Source organism: Aythya marila (assembly GCF_965140915.1).
Source record: "Aythya marila genome assembly, chromosome: 9".
NCBI lineage: Eukaryota > Metazoa > Chordata > Aves > Anseriformes > Anatidae > Aythya > Aythya marila.
Genome location: NC_139050.1, coordinates 4,740,879 through 4,760,563, shown reverse-complemented (window position 1 = coordinate 4,760,563; position 19,685 = coordinate 4,740,879). Strand labels below are relative to the sequence as shown.

General features: G+C 40.2%; 1 protein-coding gene across 13 annotated transcripts in view; it reads right to left on the bottom strand.

Moving 5' to 3' along the window:
- DOCK10 (dedicator of cytokinesis 10) overlaps positions 1 to 19,685 on the bottom strand; it is a 149,343-nt gene that overhangs the window by 7,219 nt on the left and 122,439 nt on the right. For all 13 annotated transcript variants that reach the window (XM_082767325.1, XM_082767324.1, XM_082767316.1 and 10 more), the window contains exons 39-51: positions 19,445 to 19,546; positions 17,132 to 17,256; positions 15,424 to 15,536; positions 14,603 to 14,740; positions 12,758 to 12,940; positions 11,911 to 12,021; positions 11,214 to 11,429; positions 10,437 to 10,494; positions 10,007 to 10,105; positions 8,465 to 8,571; positions 7,890 to 8,012; positions 6,781 to 6,894; positions 351 to 497 (exon numbers count right to left, since the gene is read on the bottom strand). In XM_082767325.1, the coding sequence (XP_082623451.1) occupies positions 351 to 497; positions 6,781 to 6,894; positions 7,890 to 8,012; positions 8,465 to 8,571; positions 10,007 to 10,105; positions 10,437 to 10,494; positions 11,214 to 11,429; positions 11,911 to 12,021; positions 12,758 to 12,940; positions 14,603 to 14,740; positions 15,424 to 15,536; positions 17,132 to 17,256; positions 19,445 to 19,546 (1,636 nt within the window). The remainder of the gene's footprint in view (positions 1 to 350; positions 498 to 6,780; positions 6,895 to 7,889; positions 8,013 to 8,464; positions 8,572 to 10,006; positions 10,106 to 10,436; positions 10,495 to 11,213; positions 11,430 to 11,910; positions 12,022 to 12,757; positions 12,941 to 14,602; positions 14,741 to 15,423; positions 15,537 to 17,131; positions 17,257 to 19,444; positions 19,547 to 19,685) is intronic.

The following is a 19,685-nucleotide window of genomic DNA, read 5'->3' as shown; positions in this document are numbered from 1 at the left end:
ATGCAATCTTCAGACCACAAATTAATACAAACATTTTAAACTAAGAGGCCTGTTAGAACAGTGGGCTTTTTGAACATAGCCAAAGGCAAAAGTGAATGAAAGATAAGTGAGAGAGAAAACAACCTGCTTCTGCATTACAGTAAATATCTGAGTGCCCTCTGCGTGCACACTGGCATATGCTTGCTCTCTTCCTACTGACTGTGTTGCACTGCACACAGTGCACAGGTTAGGGTCTTTTTTTGGTAACAAAACTAAGTCACACTCTGTTCACATTTATTCAAAATACTGCTCACAAAACACGAACTGTGCACTCGCTTTTCCCCCGTGTGCAGGAATCACATCTTTCTCACCTTGTTGGAATCCTGGATGATCTTCACGTTGTCTATTCCAAACTTGTCCGCATACAGTTTGAGCAGCCTCTGAGATATCTCAGACAAGCCAGTTAATTTGGGTTCTTTATAGATATATTCTTTTCCTTCCTCTTCTTCAAAAAAACCCTGTTTGGAAAGAAATGGAAGGATATAGTGAACGCAACAGGCAAGGCAAAGCCTAAATGAGGTGCTTACACCAGGCATCAGGGCTGTCCGTATGGAGCCTCCAGTATGCCATTTCCAGCACCTAAGGTAAAGGCTTGCCTCTCTCCATCCTTGCAGACACATGCCTAGATGTCTGCACATATACTGGTTCGGTGTTTCCTAAGTTACCCAGGAAATAACCCATACACATCTATTCCTGTAGGATACCTAGTTGTTTAATTTTGCCAAAAAGCTCGATCTTGTTAGGGTCATTTACTTATTGCACTGGGTACATGTGTCAGAGCTTTAATGAAAAAGTTCTGCTGAAGAACTGAACAAGAACCTGGCAGACTTCAGAAGAAATGCTGAAAAATAGCAGCATCACATCACACGCAGGTGAGACACACAGCTGCTACAAGATGAACAAGTACATCACACGCTAGGGGAGCAGCTCTCCCAGCTGAGCAGAAAGCAGCAGCTGACCCATTAGGAAGCACTGGATTTATCCCAACACCACAGGCAGCACCAGCCCTCCTTCTAAGTTTTCATATGCCACTGATGAAATTTGGCAGTGTTAAATACTGCAGCTGTCCCCAGACACTCCTCCTTTCACCTCAGTGCAAAGTGACCCAGAGGAAGACTCCTGAAGCTGCAGGGATAGAGAGGAAAAGGAAGACAGCATTAATGATGCCAGACCCAAGGCCCTTTACACTTAACGTGATGTAGCTTGGACAGGTAATTCTACGACATGCCTTAGCAAATTGTGATCTGTTGAAAACTAGCAGAGCACAAGTGAATGAAGTCAGGGGATCTGCCAAAATCTGTGGCAGGTATCCATCCAAAAAAAAAAAAATAAAAAAATCCAGCCCTTCCATGTTGAAGTGTATTCCAAACTTTGGTTGCTAAAATTATAGACCAGGCAAGTGTTTAAAAAGATATACAGAATTATGACAAATCAGCTAGAAATTTTTGATGTTTGTTTAGGAACAAAACCCTGAGCTTTGTTTTAGCAGGGCTTGACAAATACGTACATCTGTGGCTTCTCCTTCAGTCAGGACAAGGGGCAAGAAAATCATCTGTGTTAATTTGGCAAGTGCCAAGAGCACTGTGGGCATTACCAGAAACAAGTGACTAATAATAGCAGCACTGGCAGCTTGTCTGATAGCATCTTAATTAGTCTCACCGTGACCTTCTAACATTGTGCCATTCTTAACAATATTATCAATTAATCTCTATAGGCTTGTGAAGACCCACACAGGTAATTAGAAAAATCTAGAGCTCAAAAGCTGACACCTTATAAACATTTACTGAGCTAGGCAGGCAACTGACTTTTTATTGATTCCACTGAGAAAATCTGCAGGATCATAACCTGGTTTCTTATCTTGTTTCCATTGAAGAAAGACTGCTATGTGAAAATAGCTGAAAAAGTCATTACTTTAATGCAACCATACGCAAACACGCAGCTCAGGATTGCTTCTGTCAAAAAACATCTGTTTTCTGTTACCATTCAATGCTTTTAACAAACAACAAAGCAAACACCAAAAACAACAGCAAAAACTGTTTTCCAAATTAATCACAGAGCAAGCTAAAATATAGCTTATCTTCTTATCCTCGATGCTGTTTCTGTGTCTGTTTGCACGTTGCAAGAATGTTTATATGTAAACGCCAAATCTCTGTGCTGATGCTGCATACATAGCACACTAGGATGACATTTGTGTTAATAGCTTTGCTTGGGAAATAAAAAAAAAAAGCAACACTCCCCCAAATAAACAGCTAACAGATTTAGTCTTGTCTCTAATGCAGGGGATATCATTTAAGTACATATTCCCTGTAGTATTTCAGCTGACAAGTGACAAGCAGAAGTTAATTGTGAGCTATAAATACTCCTGTCTGCCATATGCTATATGTCTGGCAAAGACTACTGAAAGCAAGATTAAATACTTTTTAGGAGCCAAATATCCTCCAATTCAAGGATTTTGAAATATTAAGCAACCATGGTCACATTATCAATGCATATCCCTAGACTATTTTCACACTGGCTGTTTTTGCACTGTAAGAACAATGCAGCCTTACAGATGAAAATCATTACGTGGAGCAGCTGAACGTAACAGGAGGGAGAACAGCTTCACAGGCGGTAGGTTATTGGTTTCCACCAAGCTCTGATGTGCCGTGAGTCAAACTGTGACCCAGGACTGTCAGTGTGGGAGCGCTGGAAGGGCCCTTCTTCCTCCTTGTACGGCCGCAGGCGCAGCCCTTGAAGCTCACAGTAAATCTGAGGGTCTTCTCTGCCCTTTGCTGGAAAAGCACGCGCCATTCCCACAGCAGGATTCTGAGGGAAAGCCTTCTGCCTCTTCTAAGGTGACCTTTATGCAGGCCAGGTGCACGCCGGTGGGAAAAGATATTGCTGGCTTACGTGGGCTAAAATTGGCTAATGGTCCAAACCCTACCGCAGCAAGCATGCCCCTACCAGAGTGAGAGAGGAAAGCATCCCCACAACGCATCTGACTGAGCACCAGAGACTTAGCCTTCAACCTTTTTTTGCATATTATCCTGTTCTACTGTCAGATCTGGACATTGTGGACATCTGCCCCATCTTAGTAGCAGCACCAAACTACTGCAGTTCCAGACAGGAACTCTCCAGACAGGAATCCTTTTGCTGTTGGGTGTCTAGGAAGACAGTGGGCTTGTTGCACTCTTCAGTAAGGAAGCTATTCCAGCTGTTTCATCACATTTGGAAAAGGGAACACGCCCTGTGATCTTCAGACATAAACCTGCAGTCACCCTACCGCTGTGAAAATCTGCCCTCCAGCTTCCAGAGCGTGCACAGATGGGAGAACAGAGCCTCAGCTCTGCCCTTAGCTAACACTGCGCTGAGCCGTGTCTCGAATGTTCTTTGCTTATCAGCACAATACAAGTTTTCAGCTATTCAACATACTTAGCAGCTGATTATTATTATTATTATTATTATTATTATTATTATTATTATTATTATTATTCAACAAAGATCTTGGCTTCTTAAAACACATCTGTGAATAAAATCACGGTCCCTGGCCCATAGCAAGCGCGGCCACTTGGTGGTGCAATGAGATGCTGTCACCAAAGGCCCGCAGCAGTTCGCAGCCCGAAACAGCAGCTGCCATGAAACCCGTCTTTCTGAAGCTGCAAATAAAGCTCGCTGGTGACATCCTGCCTAAGGAACAGGCTCATTCGACTCGTCCTTCTAGAGGGTCCCTAAAGCAGTGTAGTAACCCAACACCACCTCTGCCTTTGTGTGAAGAACCATTTCTAGAACATTCTAGTACAGCTGCAGATTTCCTTTTTTCCACTAAGAACCAACCCCCCAAATTCTACCTTGCTGACACCGCAAAATACAAACAGTATGTGCAATATTATTTTATTCTTTAATTACTTCTCTGTAGTTTTGTTACAGTTAAGAAACACCAATGTTTAATGTTCACAAAGCAGAACATATGTTTATTGATACAATTATTAATGGATGCACATGTAATAACACATTTTTTTAAACGTGTGCTTACACTTATATCTACCCACTTTTTTTTTTTTTTAATTAATTAATTTATTTTTTTTTATTTTAATAGAGCAATGCGCCTATAATCACAGAATCACAGAATTTCTAGGTTGGAAGAGACCTCAAGGTCATCGAGTCCAACCTCTGACCTAACGCTAACAGTCCCCACTAAACCATATCCCTAAGCTCTACATCTAAACGTCTTTTAAAGACCTCCAGGGATGGTGACTCCACCACTTCCCTGGGCAGCCTGTTCCAGTGCCTCACAACCCTTTCAGTAAAGAAGTTCTTCCTAACATCTAACCTAAAACTCCCCTGGCGCAACTTAAGCCCATTCCCCCTCATCCTGTCACCAGGCACGTGGGAGAACAGACCAACCCCCACCTCACTACAGCCTCCTTTAAGGTATCTGTCAAGAGCAATAAGGTCACCCCTGAGCCTCCTTTTCTCCAGGAAAAGACTGAGAAGGAATCCCATACCTGCATATCAAGTGTCCTTCTGTGGCATTTCCCTTGCAGTGGCCTAAGCAGAGCGATTCATATTGGTAATTAGTAAAACCTGCAACCACTACATTTTGGAAGCAAGTGTGCAGTCTGCCTTCAACGCAGACAAGAGAATAACTTGTAATGATGCAAATGAACTGGCCACTGAAACTGCTCTCAGTGTGGAGGCCTGCAGGTACTCTTGGCAGCAGAAGGAACACAAGTCCCTATGCCTTTCCACCTGCACAGCCAAAGTGGAAGCAAGCGGCACAAGGGAAAAGGGACTTGCCAAAACCCAGAAAGGAAACTTTCTGGATGGAAAATTGCACAGTAAGTGGGAACACATGATTCTCTCTCCTTCCCCTCCCTGGTCAAGGCTCATCTGTAACTCTTGATGTGGTGCTTTGTGTATTGCTACGCCTTCCTTGATCAGCTCTGCACATTCAGTGCTATTATCCTCAGCAAATGAGGCACCAGTAATGTTGATGGGAATTATCTACCTTCAATTATTTGCACTGTGCCATACGCTTTAGTCACTATGCCTCTGCAAGGAGCAATACAGAGCAGTCCCACTTTCTACCACATAAAATCTCATCTGCAAAAGGAAATGAAGGAGCTGTGCTTGCTTGCATTTAGAGCTCAGTATTCATGTGCACCAGGGAATAAACCGAGCAATACACAGCTATGAAAAAGTCATATGCTTTAGAGCACTAAAGCTGTTTAAATGAAGTTGCCCTTGTGGCACCGGCAGCTGAAGAGTCTTTGTGCTGTAACAGATTTTAACCCAGTTGAGCAGAACTGCTGCAGCTCAGTTACCCACTCGCAGGCAGCTTTAAGCCACAGACTTGGCCTCTGGGGAGAAACAGCATGTACCTGCACTGTCTCAGGGACAGCCCTGGCAAGAAGCTGGAAGCAGAGAGTCCCATTTCCCCCCTCCACTGCCCCCCATCTTGAAGAGGGGTATACGGAAAACTCTACCCTTCCTCAGGTAGAGCAGCTTGCTTTCTTGCATTTGGCAAGCTTTGCTGATTTGCAGGAAGAGCCAGGACTCACCATTCGCCCCTGACTCCCAATTTGCTTGCTCCTAGAGGGGAATACTGGGCCTGTGGTTGCACCCTGCTGAGGGTGCTCCAATTACTACTGCCACTGACTGCAGACTGGCAGCAGCCTTCCTCTCTGGAGCTGCTGCACAGGCCAGAAACACAGCCTTGCATTCAAACAGCATTAGTGCAACACTGAGTTTTTCAACAGAGAAATACGGGGTCCAATCCTGCACCCAGTGAAGCTGAGAGAGAAACCGTCACTGAGATGAGGTGACAGCATTGAGCCCCACAGTGCACACAACACGGTGACAGATACAGCGTTGTAATTTGGGTAGCTGAACAAACACAAATTAGTTTGCAGGATGCAACGATGAATGGAACAACGTTATTTCATCTGCCACAAACCAAAGAATCAGGAGCGCAGGAAAGTTAATGTTAAGTAACAGTACAGGGAAGGATGGAGGACGTGTGAGAAGAATTAAACAAAACATGCAACTAGACTTACCACAGCCTTGAATAAGACCAAAAGGAGAAAAGAGCAAATTTCTGCATTAAAATCCAATGAGCAAACAGAATGATTCACATCAATCTGTTGTTTACACACCTTTTTATTTTAGAGTAAAGGAAATTGTATGCTTGCTACAAAAACACATCTTAAAAGAACATGCTGGATTGCTACACTCGTTTGTAGTGGAAGAAAGCACAAAAAAATGCTTTAAGGATGCTGAAGCACAGCAGAGGGAATAAAACTACTCTACAGTATATTGCACAGAATCAGAGGTGGCCTGAAAGCAGAAGTCAGTCAGCAAGAAACATAACAAACCATCTACTGCATACTGCTCATTTTAAACTTTATTAGAAGAGAGGGCCATATATGGAAGATGCTTTACCTGGTTTCACTTAAGTTTTATTCTTAAAAAAAAAACATGCCCTACCTCTGTCTCCGCTTTGCTTGCTGATGTCAAGAACTAAAGCTGATGTACATGTCTGTTCCCCATTCCACCACTAACCCACATCAGTTTACACAGATGCAACCAAGTGTTCTCTTTTCTCTAAAATCCACCCTAGAATTTGACCCATGATGCACTTTTTACTCCATGACTCACTGTCAACTGCTTCCCTGCTTTAGCTTTCCTGAAATACATCAGGATCAGAAGAACCTGGCTGAACTCTAAGCACCTGTCAGAGCAAAAAAACACAAGGCAACTTACCTGCCCATAAAATGCAACGCGGTAGTATCTCCCAAACAGGCGTTTCTCAGAGTTCACTACTTCTGCAACCTTCAGGTATGAGCGGTGGATGTCATAGTACAAATCTGACAGCCTCTACGTTAAGAGACAGAAGGAGAAAGGGAAGGTGAGAGGGAACTTTGGGAAATGACACTGAGGCTCTGCACGAGCATGGCTTGCCTTAATCAGAAACCCAAACCTTTGCAAAGATGGCTGTACGCACTGCGGGAATGGCTTAGCTCAAGATTTCTGAGATCTTCAGATAATTTTATGGCAGAAGGGACTTTGTATACAGGGTCACACAGCATTCCTCAAATGAGCAGTGATAGGGACCTCTTAAGCAGTCAGAGAAAGCGTGCCCTACGTGCAGGCGAGGGCACGGTGCCAACAACTCCTGTCAGCTCCTACCCCTATGCAGAGATGTGCTACCCACACCCACCACTAAAAAGGACTTTCTTGTGATAGAATACAGAGGGATCAACTAAGTTTAAATTTGAGGACCTGCTTCTTCAGTGTACAGCCTAAACCTATTTCTTTACTTCTAAGTTAAAAACCAGAAAATCAGCAAATGAGATTAACATCAGTCTATCCATTATGTGTTAAATGTAGAAAGAAAATAAGAAATGAAGGAACCCTGGAGTTGTGAAGAGATCACAATAATTTATCAGCTGTTTCTGAACTTAAATACAATGCAAATGTGCTCTTGGTTTTAAAAATGCATGCAAAAAATCACATTAATTGGTTAACAGAGAGAGATTTCTCCACAGAGACGTGTAGTTCTGGACATAACTAAAAGTCTCTCAGTGAAATATGGCTAGAAAGCTGTTGCTGTGGTTTTGATGACCTTTAGAGGTTGATTCTTTTTTGAAAAAAAAAAAATAAAATTGTTCATTTATGGTTGTATTGATGCTGAAAAGAGGAAGATAGGATACCAAAGTTTTTTGTTTACTCATAGAACAAAGCATTAAAAGCAGAAATTACAGACAGGAAGAACAAAACATTCCTTTTAAAGAAAGCTCTTTAATTTAAAAAAATATTGATCGTTACAGTTGGCTTAAGACAATTTAAATTAAAAAAAAAAAAGAACTTACTTTAAAGTCCCTCTGCTTCTCAAAAACAGCAATGATAGGCTTGTTAACCTCTGCAATGAGCTCATATCTCTCAGACTTCCACAGGTATTCAACACACAACTCCAGCTGCTCCACCAGAATGTTCTGCAATTCAGCAAATACGGTGGGTTAATTGATAGCTGACAGAGCTTCGTTAACAATTATACAAGAAGAGTACCTACCCACTGTTTTATTTTTATTCTGTATCTTCTATACTAAAGTTTAGTTCGATCACACAATATTTACATGACAATTGGTCACATAGCACTTCAAATACAAAATGGAAGTAACGGTAACATGAAAATACTTGACATCTCATTTAGAAGAACAGGATGGCTTTGTGGGCTCCAACTCTAGTATTTAATGTTCTGGTTACCTAAACACACATCCCCCCTATTTAGTAAAACAGCTATGGCATTTCACTCAAAAGCTGCATGCCTTTTAATGTTGGGTGGAGCGCACTCACATTATAATTTGTTTTAACATACACAGGAATCCATTAGCAATACTACTCTCTGTAAATTTAGAACAAGTATATAAATGTTAATGCTGCTGACCTCATTATAGGGAGTATCTTGCATCCCAGAATCTTCCTTCATAGCACCTTCTTCTTTAATGTTGGGGGTAATGCTTAGAAAAGCAGGCCATCCCATGGAAAATAAACCTTGAAGTACAATTCATAACAACGTCAATTAGTGACTGAATTACCATGCACTTTAAAAAGTTATTGGATGTCATCGATACAAAGCTGATTTCATTTGACTGGGTTAGCCCAAGTGATGAGAAGCACAAATGGAACTGACTGAATTTATGAGAATGTTCTGCATTTTCTCTATGATATAAATCCATTTGTCCAAGCAAAGGGCAACTGCAACACTTTCCTGATGCAATCTTATTTCTCATTTTGGCATTTCAATTCCTTAGATGTACAGTGCTGGCAGTAAAGCTACATGTGCCACACTCCACTATACAGGAATTATCATTGTAGATGGAGGCGAGACAACTTTTACTCATGAAACCAACGCTGCAGCTGGTGACCTGACCTCCAGGCACTGAACACCGCATGCTGGGGCTCAGCACTTGTTCCACACACCACATTTCCTAAGCAGGGGGCAGAGTTTCCACAGGATGATGGAGATGGCTGCTCTAGAGCATGCTGCACCTCTGCTGGGCTCGAGGATACCATGGCAGCAGCACTCCTTACCCTGCCCAGGTTCAGCAGAGCCATCACTGTCCTGCTTGAGGAATTCTCTTGGAGACAGCTGAGGTGGTGCAAGTTGCTGAGGCAGCTCCTCCGCCTCTGTCAAGTTTGGGAGGAGTTCTGAGCAACTTTTTACTAGTGTGTAGGTTTAAAATGACTCAAGTTCTTCGTTCCACCTACTGTGATCTGTTATTTATACAAAGCATACAAGTGAACTGTCCCTGAAATACTGCTGTTTACAGAAAGCCCCCTTCTGAAAGGACTTTTTTTTTTTTTTTTTTTGTCTCACCCCCACACACTTGAAAGTTATCAGAGAACCACGGTCTTTCCAAAACTGTTTCATCTTCCCCATGTACTTGCTCTTATCCCTAGAAATTACTATTTATGAACACTGCTAAAATATCTCAAGCTGAGAATTACTTGGAAATACACATTTCATAAACTAAATAACCATTGGCATGGAAGCATTTCAAAAACATAAGCCTGCACTTTATTTCTCTAATAAGCATCACAGATTAAAAACCCCTTTATACTAAGTTACATATGGATAACCTGATATTAATTCTGCCCTTGTCCCCCAGCTTTGGACAGTCAAGGGAATTGAATGTGGATTTGTGTGCTAAACACCAATTGACCTGAGAGGGATTTCTGTTCACAATGAAGAGCAGAGTGCTCTGTCCCTGAAAGAACCTTTAACCAGAGGCATCAAACCAGCCAAAGAGCATCAGGAAAGTAACACACAATGTTTCTGATATTACTTGCTTGCTATTACAGCCATCAACATGCACTATAAGTATTCTCACTTTGGTAGGTATTTTTCCAGATCAGTTGAAGAACGGTAATTGGATTCCCTAGCCATGTTATCTGACCCATAAACAGGCACGGTTAGAGCACTCACTTCCTCCAGTGTGAGTTGTTAGTAACACATTACTATCACAGACTTGACCATCCTCCAGGAGCATACGTGAGGTACAAATCTTTTCCATTTTCCAGTAACCTATGATAGCGTAAGATGGTATTAGTACACTGCTACTGGTATGTGTTAATACATGCATATTTAATAATGACACATTAACAAGTGAAGCATTCCCTTTTAGCACTAGCTTAATAAACATTTAATTAACCCTCTTTACACAAAACACACACAGTCACTGTTCTACTGCTAAGACTAGTATTTATGATGTATTTTAAAAATAAGATCTTTGGGTAGAATTCAAGTAGCTTTAAGAATACTTCTTTTTATAAGTAAGGAAAGAAGGACAACCAAAAATTATTTTCAACAATATCATTTATAGATACATGGTTAGTTTTGAATATGTTGATCTTACCCTTTCTTTTTAGGTACTCTGCAATGAGAGCAGCGATATGGATATAGCACATAGCAGCCTGCAACGAGAGACCAAAATACATATATACATTAAAGCAGACTATATGACTTAGCATGTACGTGATAAAGAGCACATATTTGAATCACTGTCAAGTCATACTGCAGAAAAGGAAAGAAAACTAACATAACAATTTGTGAAAATAAGGTATTAAATGATGAAACCTCTCCTAATTAATTTCACTGGATGTCTCAGATAAAAGCACAGACTAAGAGTTAAATGAGGACATCAGGAATTTTGCTCAAGAGAACAACCTAACACATCACTTTGTAAATAAGATTGCTGGGCTATGCGCTGGAGCTTCCCGTCACCCATTTAGCTTTTGATGAAAGGGACATGGCATAGGGCAAACTCCTCTTCTATGCTGTATGGGGGGAAAAAAAGACAAAATACCCTGTATGTAAATTAAGCACTATTTATAACCTCGCCTACACTACAGCTACTACGCCTGTTAGGGTTAAGCAGTTGAGATGCTAATGCAATACTGACCACAGCTTCCCTCTCAGACATTTCTAAGTCTTGGTCAAGCACATATCAGGCACTGTTACAGTTAGGCAAACTGGAATAATAATCACATCACATCTCTAGGCACAGTTCAAACCTGACTTTAAGTTCAAGTATAGGATAGACACTGTATATCTCTTAAATCATTGCTGTTATCTGTCTTCCACAGCCCTTTTTATCAAAATATCCCAGCCTAGTGATAAATGCATTTGTTACCTCTGATAAATCTCCATTTCTTGCGTGAATCTTGGCCATGCTTTCAAGCCAGGTCCTACGCAATTCAGGTGTGCTGGCATATGAGTTTGCTAGGCTGTACTGCAGATCCACAAGCATCTCAGGGTCTTTCTCATGTTCCTTCATCTGAGCTGTAGCCATCAAAACTGTTCTGATGCGTTTGGTCAGATCCTTCACCTCTGCTGGGAAATTAACGTTCTTTGGGAAAGATAAGCAATACATCACTACGACCATCCAGAGAACCACATGCAGCACCCCTGAATGAGCTCATGTTCTGCTTGTGGAGGATCTTCACCCCCTCCCCCAAGTTCAGTTGGTTTTGAAAAGGATTTACAGTTCAACAGTATATACACATTTTACACTGCTGTATGTGTTTTTGCTACACATTTACTGAACAGGTAAAAATGACAGTTTGTAGACTAAACATTGTTAATTGCAATAGTGTTTCATCAGCCACAATGCATGGTTATCTTAAAAATCTTTAGAATTTAATTGTAAATTATTACGTTTCTGAGTCATAAACATGTTCATGACTGTCTGGTTGCCTCAAAAAGGCATGCTAGGGATGCATAAGTCAGTGTCTAATAAAAGTCAGCAATTTTATTAATAGAAACACTTGCTCCTGTGACATTGCTGACCTTTTGAAAGAGGTAGTGATTAATAAAAAAATATTTCTTACTTTCATCTGCTTGTCTCCATTAGCAAAATTATTTATAATTGCAAGTGAATGTTGAAACCTGGATCCACCAATCCCTGCATCTGCTATCAGCTGACTCACTGCTTTGATGAGCTGTACAAGTAGAGAGTAAAAAAGAAAAAAAAAAAAAAAAAAAAAAAAAGGAACAGGGTGCAATTAGCAAAGAAAATCAAAGTTTCAAAATAGTTTTTAATCCCAGTAATGTAACTTGATGTATCAGGCTAGCAGAGATGCAATTTTATACCTCCAGCCTGGCCTTGAACACTTCCAGGGATGGGACATCCACAACTTCTCCGGGCAACCTGTTCCAGTGCCTCACTACCTCCACAGAGATGAATTTCTTCCTTATATCTAATCTAAGTCTACCCTCTTTTAGTTTAATACCACTTCCCCTTGTCCTATCACTACACTCCCTGGATGCAAGGATTGCAAGTAATCTCCAATGTCTGTAATTTCTCAAATTTTGCAATATAAGTGCATTGTTACTGGGCTTCATGTTTCTGTTCCTATCAGACTCTGGTTTGCTACTTCAGCTACAGTGCTACTGCTGTAAGCAATGCATATGAATCAAGAATAGCTACATATCTGATTTACTTGGCTGTGTGGCTAGGTTCACAGCTGCTGTCTCTCCTTGGAACAGAGCTGAACTGTCCAAGAACAGCAGAGGATCCAGCTCAATGTCTTCAGACTTGGCAGAAAAATCAAACTGCCACAGAGAACTGGCTGATCTGTTCAAATGAACTGTTTTGCTATGATGCAGAATAATAATAGTAAAAACAACAAAACAGTGTACATCAGGTAAATACTGATGATTTTACACTTCACTCACCTGTAGATGCGATCTGACTATTGATTTCTGCTTATTAAATTCAAAGTTCTTTCTCATGAAAAAATAAAGAAGAGCAGATGCCTCTGTCTGAGTTGAACGTGACCTATGGTTACAACACTTCAAGATTTCATAGCAGAGGGAACCACAGAGATCTGCTTGTCCTTGGAAGAATGCTGATGGGAACTATTGGGAAAAAAAAAGTGTGGATATGTACTCTCAGTAATATTATATATTATGTATTAATATAATAGCATTATATATTAATATATATATAATTGATATATTAATATATATATAATGAGCATATTACAGTTATTTTGAGTCAACAGTGCTTTTCTGTCACACTTTAAGTAAAAAACAACTGTCTTTCATATGCTCATTTACACTGGGGTTTAGTGAAGAAATTAACCACCGGCTAAACATAATCCCATGCACAAAGTAAGATCAAGTAAAATCTGCACACGTTTTCATACAAACACCATATGCAATGCATCAATCAAACTGACCTCCAGGAAGTCCAGACAGCAGCTGGTACACAGCAAGAATAAAAGCAGAGCAGCCTATCTGTGAAGAATGCAGAAGAGCTAAACAGGAAAAGGCTGGGGGATGTGTGGTGGGGTTTGGTCTGCACTACCATAAAAGCTACTCAGGAGAAAGAAAATACTCTGAGCAGTAGTCAGTGAACTTCAGCAGTCAAGAGTCTGAACAGCAGGAGACAGCAGAGAATGAAGGATGGCTCTATAAACCATACATGCTATTTATCAATAGGGTGAATACAATAGAGGAAGAACCAATGAGTGGTGGAAGATCTCCCAGTCCTGCCACAGGGAAAAACAAAACAAAACAATCTCTGCCTCCAGAGAACTATGACAGGAGAATTTAATCCTGAGAGCTAGAGGATGAATGAAAAGGGCAATCCTAGATATGTATTCATCCTCCCTGTTGCATATACTTCCTCCAATCTTGACTGTCTGGTATGTAATTTAAAGCTGTCTGTGGCTGGTTTACTTTGTATTTCCCCCATGCCCCCAGGCTATGTTACTGGGAGAAGCATGATTTCCTCCTCTTTTCCCCTGTGATAACAGCTGTCAGAGAAGGAGACCACATGGTTTAAACTTATCAACACTGTTGTGCTTCATAGAAGCATCTGAGAGACCAGGCCAACATTGCTAATTCTCACTTCCCCATTGCAATTGTTACCTGTGTGATATGTTCTGGTTATTTTTAAGAAGATATCATTTAAGTCTACAACTTGGAAATTTGGCAGCCTTTGTGCTAGGCACAAGGCATCTAATTGCCCATGACTATTTATATATGTGTGATGCAAGCAAATAAGCAGTTTGATGAGTATGTTTTGTCCAAAATATCTCTTTGATGATGAAAATTACATATTTGTAAAAATGAACTATTTGAGGTGACCTTTTGGTAAAGTGTACAGAGTACACTCCTGCTAGCTCCTCTGGGGATGGCTGCAACCATTCACCACTGGGTTCTGCAACTCAGGTATCTGCCATAAGGACCACGGACCTCTAGTGTTTCAAGCTTTCTTCCACAGGTGAAAAAACCAAAAGGCAGGAGGGCCATGACACAGCTAGACACCACACAGTTGGCTTTCATTTATTGATTTATTTTACAAGTTTTGCTTTCATGAAGAGCTCTAATATTTTATTTTTCCAAAAACAGATCTATTTTTTTTTTTTTAAATCAGCAACAAATAAGAAGATATTTAGGAATGAGCATTAAGAGTGTTAAGGTGAGAATTCTGTCAAAGTACCCAACTGTCCTTGAGTTGCACTTGCTGTAACATGTTAATAGATTAGACTAACAGAATAAAACCATAGTTACCTTGCCTACAAACAGCCGTAGGGCAGCAAAGACATGCTTGAGAGCTGCTGCTGACTGGTTGATTTGCAAAAAGAGCATGTGTGTGTCAAAGACTTTCTTCATCAATGCGTTCTGGCAATCAGATTGCTGGAGCTGCCTCTGAAAAGTCCACAAACAAGACAGGACACGCTGGTTATTAAAGCGAATAAACAGAAGATGAGCTACTGGACTTTGCATCAAAGTGTTCCTAGGGAGATGCTTTTATCAGCAACTGCCCTGTAATCTCTGGGGATGAGGCAGTCAGTCCCAGCTTACTGCAGCCTCTTTTTACTTGCAGTTTTCTAAGGGTAACACTTGCTCGCGCCTGTACTGCTAACTTGTTGATGGTATTCACCAGATTTAAGAGTTAGGGGTGCCAAAGCTACCCACTAAATCTAAAAGGAGCTGTCTGCTCTTTTGTAGTTGTGAGACCTTTAGCATTTAATCAGGGCTGACATTAACAGAACAGTTTTTAAAGAGAGAGAGCATCTAGCTGCCAACTTGAAGAAGTATGAACATGATTAAGAAGAGGTGACAGCAGTAGTCGTGCAACCCTATAATGCACAGCAGGGCTATATATTCACCTGGATATGTAGGATGCTTTTCTTCCACGTTTTCCTATTCAATTTGGATATGATGAAATTACTTCATGAAATACCTCCACACAGGACTGATATCTTATTTCCCTATCTTACTGTCCCAAGCACTTTGAGTTTTCTGTGTGCCTGATCCCCTAAGCCCTCCCTCCACCACATATCTCCCATGGCACCATTTCAAACAGAAAATGCAGCAGCAAAACATACCTGGTGGTTCAGAGTGTAAAGACACAACAGGTCAAGAATTGTGAGGGAAACTTCTGTGGCAATGTTTGCCTCTGTGTCTACAAACTGTACAATATCCGTTTCATTGGAGCTGCCTACAACATATGAAGCAATGTTACAAGTAGTCTTTTGAGTATCATTAAAGATAAGGTAATTTTGCAATCAGGTCATCCAATCTCCGTGCAGTAGAGATAGTGTCCTAACTGTACATTAAATGAAAGGGTATTTGAAGAAAAGTGCTCCTGGGAGGGGTAGTTAGTGTATTTGACTCTACTTTTCTCAGAGCATATTCTTTCATTGGTTCTGTTGGGCCTCAAAGGATGAAAGGAACCTAATTGGAAAGTGGGATAAGATGGCTTTGATATCATAATTTCAGCCTCTAGTGGAAACTCTTAGGTACCACAAAAACATACTGGCCACATTTTGTCAGCCAGAATACCAATGCTTGTGTGTCTTAGGATGACACCTCTAAAAATATACTGAATCTTCCAGAATGGGCAAGGGTCAGACTGGTGAATTGGGTTGTGGTTGCAGATGTTATTCTGATTAGTCATTTATGGGTATAATGCTTCCTCAGAAGGCAAAGACAAAGACACATAGAATATCTCTGGATAAACTCAGGAGAGTTTCATAGTGTTTCTCTATTAGGAACTTTCAGCTTATCAACTTTTCAAAGGTAACTTGGGATCATTTTCTCTTTTTATTAAAGAGTCATTAACAATAATGTTGCTGGAGGCACTAGTCTCCTTGAAAGCTTGTCCACTCTACATGGACAGACAGGATGATCTAATGAAGGACATCATCACCCTACATAAATTTGGCTTTCTTGACTCTCTGGTAGTGTCCCTCAGCATATGGGGCAAGAGCAGAGCATCTGTCTTTCATTTTTAGATACAGTGGAAAACTGCCATTTAAGCATTAGAGATTTTTATATGGTAGAGAGACAACAATATTACAGGTATCATTATCTACAGACAATAATAATATAAGACTTGTAGATAAAAGCATCACAGAAGACCTTGTCTGCAAACCTTGACATCATGTAAATTCCAGTACACTAATTTTTGCTACAAATTAAACCCAATTTGCAATAGCTCTACCAAGTTGTTTCATAGGGATGATGGGTATAGTGCTTCATTTGCACTGCAACATGGTGAGTATAAATCACATCAGCTACTGAGATTTACTTCCTTACAATTCCCTAAAAGGACCACAAACTTTCAACTATTTGATTGTACCCTTTATTTCAGAGTACAGACTATCTTATTAAAGGTTGCTAAAAACTACCGAGTTCTGAAACAGTCCAAAGGGAAAATGACTTTGTGTCATGAAAAGGTCACTTTTATTGCTTAATATAAATGTAATATTTCAGCCAGCGTACATCTGATTGTACAAGGTATATAACCACAGACAAAAGAGATGCTAGGGTTGGGAAGGGCAAGATTACTTGCCATTAAGGCTTTTTAAATACATCAGGTTATTGTAATTCATTCTGGTTTTTATATGAATTTTGACCAAATTTTTAAGCTCAGATTTCTTACTGTCCTGAAAAAAGAGTAAAGTCAGCAGCTCTATACTTCTCTTCTGGCTATCTTTCAGTGACAGTCATGAAAACTGATTTAATTGTATAGAGCCTGATCTAAACCCCACAGAATTCAAGTGGGAATTAAATACATTTTTCAGTACTTACTTGCAGTGCTGCTGTCTATCATCTGCAAGAGTTTCGGGTTAGAAAGTGCATTTTTGCCACGGATTATTGGTAATGTCTGAGATCTGTGATGTTTGTGGCCATCATGACTAGAAGTAGAATGCATCCTGAAATTCAAAGGTACAATTAAAAACAGACACAAAGAATAAACTACCATGCCTATAAAGAATTTTCCCATGTCAGTTAGAGCTTTCTGCAGTACTTCTCAAAGGTTAAGTAAAACAAAGTGATGCAATTTTTTTCAGAGAAACAATGTGGACAAAACAGATGTGCTGTGATTTCTTGAAATCACAGGAGATGAAACTTACCGAGCACTGGAAAAAACACAACATCAGCTTAAATAGCTGGCTGATGCTTTGCAAACTGCTTTTGGGTGAAGAGAAATTGAGGCTAGTTCAGTTAAAAAAGAACACAGGAGAAATACACCCTACTTGTGAAAGAATTAATACAGCTGGCAGCATTTATGAGGGGGAAAAATAATGAGACTGGCAGTGACAGTAAAAACTGTGTGTGCAGATGTTTGTATGTGTGTGTTCTTTTAACCTTTTGATGCTGACAAACAGTATGAAGTATTTCATTTATCATGAGAAACTTATCATAATTTGCAAAAAGTATTTTGAATTTGTAACCACTGCAGAATTCGGCAAGACTCAACATCACTCATAATTCAAGTCGCTTATTTAAATATTAAAATACTTTTATTTATTTATTTTTATGTGCTTTTAAGAAGTTACATTTAATTTTAAAATGTTTTTGAAACGAATTGCTTCCTGCACCCAACTAAAACCTCTTGTATTTGTTGTTTATTCTTACAAAAAATAATAATTAGATTTTACATTTAAAAAGAAAGCTCCCATCTCAGGTATGAAATTGATGTCCAGACATTTGCCAATCGATGTGACATAGTCTTCCATTATGAGTTAGTGGAAACATTTGGGTTGCTACACTAGCGAACTAGTGGATTGGGAACATGTGGAATTTTGATACTGAGGTTACTGTTTTGTTCTCTCCCCCACACCCCTTTTGGTAGGGAAGGTGTGATTCTTTCTGAAGATGTTGACACACTGGCATTCAGCAAATGCAAATACCTAAGTGTAGAGCTGATCACCAGCCATAGTTCATCTTATAACGCATCATCAAAGAACGTTCTGTATTACAGCAGGCCAAATAACCATGCAGACAACAAATCTGTGAGGGGGTAAATTGTGAAGGCCTTGGAAACATCAGAAATATGACTTCAGTTTCTGGATTGCCACCATGCTGATTCATCTGCAAATGTGCAACAAAACAACAGTCTCCTAAAGGCTGCTTGCCAGGTCCGGATGGGATAATGATATCAGTGCTTTTTCTTGAAAACTGCACGATGCAGGAACAAAGAAAGAAGTATGGCAGGGAAGGCATCCTCTTTCCCTCCTGTGTACTAACTGTTCCACTCCAAGGTACATGCTTATTATAGCGTGCAAACTTGAGCTACACATAAATGAGGAAAGTCAACGATCCAAACATATGAGGAAGGGGAACTGTCTCAGCATGCTCTTTGAAACAACCACAAGCTGCACGGAGTCAAAAGTTCACCTACTCTCTTGAGTTTTACGTTATTAACTATGAAAAAGTTCACACTATTCCATAAAAGGGTCAAAAAGATTATTAAAGCTTTGCTGCACTTGCAGTTTATTACCATGCCATCCATGAGAATGATTAAATCTTGCAATCTCTAGACTAGAAAGAGGAAAATGAAAGAAATAAAAGAACAATTCTGGAACTGGCAACACGGAGGCAGCAGTACAGGACTATTTTACACATAGCCAAATGGAAGTAAAAAGACAGGGCTCAAGCACACCTACTCCTTTGACATTGTGTTGCTAGATAGTTCCCACTCTGTCACCCCGGGTTATCAGGAGAAAAGTAAACCCTGATACTGTGACCTCAGCCATAGAAATTCATCCCTAAAGCAGTAAGAATGCAAACATATGACTTCATTTAGTTTTGGGAGAAACGCGACTTATGTTTCAGACAGACATCTGAGCTGAAAACAACAGCTAACGTTTCTGGCAATACTTGACAATATATTGACAGTAACTAAGTATTCTTCTAAACATCATATTTTAAAGCTTGTAAGTCCAACTGAAGTTGAAGGGGCTCAAGTCTTTTATGGTTTACAGCTTCGGGGGCTCTGAAAGGAGATACAGGCTGTGTTAACTCCTCTACAATTAACACTGTAACAGGGTAGGATGGCTGCAGGATGACAACAAAGGCTGTGATTTCATAGCAGTTAATAATAGGATGTGTCATTACCATTGCGAGAGCAGACCTGATGTCTGGCCAGAGGAGTTTGAACCTTTCAGGGTGCCATTATTCTGGGTGGCCTGAACAAACTTAAAAGCAGCAGCAATTTTCCTGTTAAAAGAAAATAACTGTTAATCTGTTAGGAACACGACATTGATTTTGTCATGCGTCTAAAGAACTAATACGGCCTGACAAAACCTGCGACAGCATTAACTGGTTTATCTGGTGACCTTTCATTTTTTCACTGTAT